General features: G+C 35.0%; 1 protein-coding gene across 1 annotated transcript in view; it reads left to right on the plus strand.

Moving 5' to 3' along the window:
* CATSPERB (catsper channel auxiliary subunit beta) overlaps positions 1-6,721 on the plus strand; it is a 160,321-nt gene that overhangs the window by 80,597 nt on the left and 73,003 nt on the right. Inside the window, exon 15 of the mRNA XM_011949408.1 lies at positions 2,706-2,850. Coding sequence (XP_011804798.1) covers positions 2,706-2,850 — 145 coding nt within the window. The remainder of the gene's footprint in view (positions 1-2,705; positions 2,851-6,721) is intronic.

Raw genomic sequence — 6,721 nt, forward strand, 5'->3', positions numbered from 1 at the left:
ACCCTAGAACTTAAAGTATAATAAAAAAAAAAAAAATGTTGAAGAAAGTGTAGATCAACAAGATTTCTTATATATTGCTGCTGGGAGAGTAAATTATTACAACTATTCTGGAAAGCAATTTGCCATTATTATTATTATCTTGTGAATGTGAATATTTGCATATCCTGTGTCCCACCAATTTCACTTTTCAGCAAGGGAAATACATATATCCAGAGACATTTTAAAATATTTGTCATGGGTACTGCTAGTAATAAGATCAAATGACTAAAATTAATCCAGATGTCTATGAATCGGAAAATGAATAAGTAAATTACATCTTATTCACCGAATGAACTTTTATATGGAAATGAAAAAGCAAATGAACTGAGCTGTATGCAACATGTATGAATTTAAGCACATAATGTTGAGGAGAAGTAAGTTATAGAAGACAATATATGGTATGGATAGCCCTTTTTACAAAGAGCAAAAATAAGTAAAATTAAGCAATATGTTATTTAAACATATGCACTAAAAATAATTTAAATGCCAAGGGAATGAGAAAACACAAAATTCAAGATATTGGATATGTAACAGGAAAGGTAGAGGGATAGGAATGGGGAGAAACAGGAAGATGTAAATTACTAGCAATATGCTGATTCATAGGTTTTCAGTTCACACAGTTCATTATATTATTAAATAATATAAGGAAAAATACAAATGAGCCATGTATAGACAAATAATTTAAAATATTTAGGGAAAAAATGCAATGAGATGTCATTTTTCATTCAGATCATAAGTAAAAATTAAAAATAAAGTTTTGGTCATATCAAGTATTGGTGAGGTTTGGAGAAACAGATACTCTCATGCACTACTGGTGGGACTATAATCTGGTTCAGCAAAACTGAAGAGCACTTGGGTAGTCTCTATTAAAATTGTAGAAATGTGGCTAGATGCAGTGGCTCATGCCTGTGATACCAGCACTTCAGGAGGCCAAGCCCGGGAGCTTGAGACCAGCCTGGGCAACATGGCAAAAACCCATCTCTACAAAAAAGTACAAAAATTAGCCAGGCGTGGTGGCATACACAGATAGTCCCAGCTACTTGGGAGGCGGAGGTGAAAAGATCACTTGAGCTGGGAAGGTAGAAGTGGCAGTGAGCCAAGATCATGCCACTGCACTGCAGCCTGGATGACAGAGACCTGTCTTATATATATGCCTAGCATCTGACTCAGCAACTCAATTTTTCAGTATTTCCTTTAAAGATAACACTGTGACATTAGTACAGATAGGCAGATAAATGAATGTTCACTGCAGTACTATTCACAACACTGAAAATTTGGGTACAACTTTTAAATGTTCATTAGTAGAAAAGTAGACTATCACAAGTATGATATATCCATAAGCTGGAGATTATGGGACAGTGTAGAAGAATGTGCTGATCCACATGAGCTAACATAAAAAGACCCGAGACATAGGGTTGCGTGACAAATGTGACTTATAGAACAACAGGTACAGTATGATACAAGTTCGAACCTACTGTTCAAAGTGCCCTTCCTTAGACACCCTAACTACCTCCCTGCTCACCAGTAATGTTTGCAGGGCCCAAAGCAAGAGTGAAAATTGAGGTCCACATACCATATGTTTTGGCTCATGGATTGTATTATGCCAGCAATGAGTGCTGCATCCTATGTGTATTCAGTACGTTTCCTGTGTGTGTTTGTAATATTCAGGCCCAGTAAGCAAGCAGTCCAGGGCAAAGATACTTCCTGTCCAAGTCTAAAAGCCTTTCTCTCCTCCCCACCATAAAAATGAAATCAGTACTGTACATATTTTATTGGTATCTGCATACATATGAATGTAAATGCTTAGAATTTTCAAACTGAATAACTGGTTACCTCTGGGAAGAGATAGAGGAGACTAGGATTGATTATATCAGATGAGGTATAAAAGGAGAATTATTTGGATGGTGGTCTCAGACTCTTCAGCCATATTTATAAAGTTGGAAATGCAAGAAAAGCCTATTTTCTTGTATAACTTGTTATTAAAATTAATTTTTAAAAATCCAAACAACAGAAATCTTCATGTGAATGAGTCTTAGGCTATTAAAAGAGGTAGCAAGTGGGAATCATTAATACATAATCGATCTGTTTTATCCTCAAACAACTCTTACCTAAAGATGAGGAAATAGAGAAACTAAGATGCTATAGTAATAAACTAATATAACTGTACAGTGAGATAAGTGATTTGAGGATCTACGAAGGTACCAGGACACATCCCTTGCAAATGACAAGGGCTCTTCCATGCAAACTATGTCTGCATATATATTTGCCAGATACCTAGAACATGAAGTATTATGTTAATGTGGCATAAACCCCTCCCCAGATCCAAATGCACCCAGCACTCCATTCTTTTGTGAACATGGAATTATTTGGGAGATCATAGGAATAACTTTGTTGTTTTATACAATCACTATGCATATTGTGTAGACCTGGTATTCTGCCACAGACACCTTCATACACACTCTAGGATGGAAATAGAAGGTAGACAAAGTAGATAAGGAGTCTGCATACGAGTGTGTGTGTGTGTGTGTGTGTGTGTGTGTGTGTGTGATGAATGTAGGCATATGGAAAAGATCATGCCACATGGCTATTCTCGTGTAGGCTGATAGGTAATTGCCAACTGTTGCATGGCAGCTCTTTAGTGAGGTATTATCTCTTTATTCCTTTAGATATGGCTTTCAGTCGATGGCGGCAGCACCTTTCAATTAGTAGCTGACTTTCATGATGATATTATAAAGAAGACTTTTCATAGTTTTTATACATCAGCTATTACTTTTGTTTCTCAACGTGGAAAGGTTTACTTGACAAAGGCAGGTAAGAAATTTGCTTTCACTGGTGTAAGCATTACATGCGGCCCAGGATTAGAAGATATATGAAAAATCTGCCGTATTAATTAACTAATCCTAAGATCTCAAAACTATTAGGGGTGATGGATTTGTAGGATCTATAGAATTAGTATACTATTGATAGCCCTAAAGAAAGGCAACACTAGGTCACCATGCTATGTTCTCATTTACCATTTCAGAAATGTTTTACTGTCCCAAAAGCCAAATAATAACAGCTGCCACTTGTCAAGCTACAATTGTGCTCAGCATGTTACAAATATCGTCTCATTCGATATTCACAACAACCTTGCTGAAGTACGTAATGTTAGCTTACTTTTGCTGATTACACTGATACAACTGATACACAACTAGTAATGGTGGAGTTGTGTGAATGATACACTGCTCTCATCGCTTTCGTTTGGTAATCTTGTGCTTTCATTGATCAAGTCTATATAGTTCCTATCAGTGTTTGCATAGCAAAAGAAGTAGCTAATTTTTAAGTATAATTGTACTTCTTAACTAACAAATACGGATTTTACATATTCATGGGGTACAAAGTACTATTTTGATACATGTAATGTAGAGTGATCAGATCAGGGTAATTAGCATATCTGTCATCTCAAACCTTTATCATTTCTTTGTATTGGGAATGTTCAATATCCTCTTCCTGGCTCTTTGAAAGTATGTAACATATTAGTGTTAACTATGCCATCCTCCAGTGGTGTAGAACACTAAAATTTATTCTTCCTATCTGGCTGTAATTCTGAACCCTTTAGCAAATTTCAAAACAGTTAATATTGATTGACCTTAATGACAGTTGCCCACTCCTTTCCAACTCAGTTGAATTTTGCTAACCAGCCTAGGACCCTAGAGTGACAAAGGGACATGATTCTCAATTTATTTCTATATGTTCGTGACCTGCATTTTCATTTTATTTTGTCATTCTATTATTGAGTCTTTGAGATCTTGTTTTGTTGAATTTAGTTTATTAATATTTTTTGAGCAGAATATGGAAGTAAATTTACCTCTTCTCTTGGGATATGCTTTGTCTCAACTTGATTCTTTTTATCTTTTACATGCTGTTAGTTTCTTCCTTCTCTTCCCTTCCTTTTTTAAAAAAATTTTATTCTTAATTTTTGTGGGTACATAGTAGGTGTATAAATTTATGAGATACATTAGATATTTTGATACAGGCATATACTGTGCAATAATCATATCAGGGTAAATGGGGTATCCATCACATTAAGAATTTATCCTTTCTTTGTGTTATAAACATTCAAATTATATTCTTCCAGTTATTTTAAAATGTACAATAAATTATTATTGACTGTAGTCACTCTGTTGTGCTGTCAAATACTAGATCTTATTCGTTCTATGTGATGATATTTTTGTACCCATTAACCATCGCCATCCTCCCCCTACATAATGCCCCACTACCCTTCCCAGCCTCTGGTGACCAGTATTCTACTCTCTATGTCTGTGAGTTCAATTTTTAAAATATTTAGTTCCCTCAAATAAGTGAGAACATGCAAACTCTGTCTTTCTGTCCCTGGCATATTTTACTTAACATAATGTCCTCCAGTTCCAATCATGTTGCAAATGACAGGATCTCATTCTTTTTTATGGCTGAATAGTAGTACTCCATTGTGTATATGTACCATATTTTCTTTATTCATTAATCTGTTGATGGACACTTAGGCTGCTTCCAAAGCTTCACTATTGTGAATAGTGCTACAATAAACATGGGAGTGTAGCTATCTCTTCAATATACTGATCTCTTTTTGGGGGGTATATCCTAGCAATGGGGTTGCTGGATCATATGGTAGCTCTATTTTTAGTTTTCTGAGGAACCTCCAAATTATCCTTCATAGTACTAATGTACTCTCCATTGTACTAATTTATACTCCCACCAACAGTGTACAATCTCCACATCCTCACCAGCATTCATTATTGCCTGTCTTTTCAATAAAAGCTCTTTTAACTGGGATGAGATGATAATCTCATTGTAGTTTTGATTTGTATTTCTCTGATGGTCAGTGATATTGAGCACCTTTTCATACAAATGGCCTGTTTGCCATTTGTATGTCATCTTTTGAGAAATGTCTATTCAGATTTTTTGCCCATTTTAAAATCAGATTGTTAGTTTTTTCCTATTGATTTGTTTGAGCTTTTTATATATTCTAGTTATTAATTCCTTGTCCGATGAGTAGTTTGTAAATATTTTCTCCTGTTCTGTGGATTGTCTCTTCACTTTGTTGATTGTTTCTTTTGCTGTGCAGAAGCTCTTTAACTTGATGTGATTCCATTTGTCCGTTTTTGCTTTGGTTGCCTGTGTTTGTGGGATATTACTCAAGAAATCTTTGCCTAGATTAATGTCCTGGATAGTTTCCTCAGTTTTCTTTTGGTCATTTTATGGTTTTTAGATTTAAGTCTTTAATCCATTTTGATTTGATTTTTGTGTGTGGAGAAAGAGGTCTAGTTTCATTCTTCTGCACATGGATATCTTCTGCATATAGGTATGGATGGCCTAACATATATTCTATTTATTTCAGAATGATCTATGTGCTGAGGAGAAGAGCATGCATTCTGCAGCCATTGGTTGAAATGTTCTGTAAATATCTATTAGGTCCATATAGTCTACAGTGCAGATTAACTCCAATGTTTCTTATTTGATTTTCTGTCTGGATGACCTGTCCAGACAGAAAATCATGTCCAAAGATGAACATGGGTTGTTGAAATCTCCAACAGTTATTGTATGGGGATCTGTTTCTCTCCTTAGCTCTAATACTATTTACTTTCTATATCTGAGTGCTCCAGCATTGGGTGTATATATATTTATAATTTTTATTTCCTCTTGCTGAATTGACCCCTTTATCATTATGTAATGACCTTCTTTGTCTCTTTCTATAGTTTTTGTCTTGAAATCTATTTTGTCTGATATAAGTATAGCGACTTCTGCTCTTTTTTGGTTTCCACTTGCATGGAATATATTTTTCCATCACTTTATTTTCAGTCTATGTGTGTATAGGTGAAGTGTGTTTCTTGTAGGCAACAGATCACTGGGACTTTAAAAAAAAAATCCATTCAGGCACTCTATGTCTTTTGATCGGAGAGTTTAGTCCATTTACATTAAATGTTATTATTGATAAGTAAGAACTTACTCCTGACATTTAGTTAATTTTTTTCTAGTTGTTTTGTGGTCTTCCCTTCCTTCTCTCTTTCCTTCCTGTCTTCCTTTTAGTGAAGGCAATTTTCTCCGGTAGCATGTTTTAATTTCTATCTTCAAGCTCACTGATTTTTTATTCCACTTGATCAATTCTTCTATTAATTTCTTGCTTTTATTTTTTGTATATCTGTTGTATGTTTTTAAATTCTAGGTTACCGTAATATCTTATAACCCATTAATTTAAACTGACATGTCTTGAAAAGTTGTTGTAGTTATTATATTTGATCAGTGTGTCTTTTAGTTTTTCTGCTTAAGATATGAGTTTACACACCATAATTAACATGTTATAATATTCTGTGTGTTTCTGTGTACTTACTATGACCAGTGAGTTTTGTACCTTCAGATGATTTCTTATTGCTCATTAATATCTTTTTATTTATGCTTGAAGTATTCCCTTTAGCATTTCTTATATGACAGGTCTGGTGTTGATGAAATCCCTCAGGTTTCTTTTTTTATCTGGGAAAGTGTTTCTTTTTCATGTTTGAAGGATATTTTTGCCAGATATACCATTCTAGGATAAAAGTTTTAAAAAACGTATGTCAGGCCGGGCGCGGTGGCTCAAGCCTGTAATCCCAGCACTTTGGGAGGCCGAGACGGGTGGATCACGAGGTCAGGAGATCGAGACCATCCTGGC

The sequence above is a fragment of the Colobus angolensis genome, unplaced genomic scaffold (genome assembly GCF_000951035.1).
Source record: "Colobus angolensis palliatus isolate OR3802 unplaced genomic scaffold, Cang.pa_1.0 Scaffold3, whole genome shotgun sequence".
In the NCBI taxonomy this organism is placed as follows: Eukaryota; Metazoa; Chordata; class Mammalia; order Primates; family Cercopithecidae; genus Colobus; species Colobus angolensis.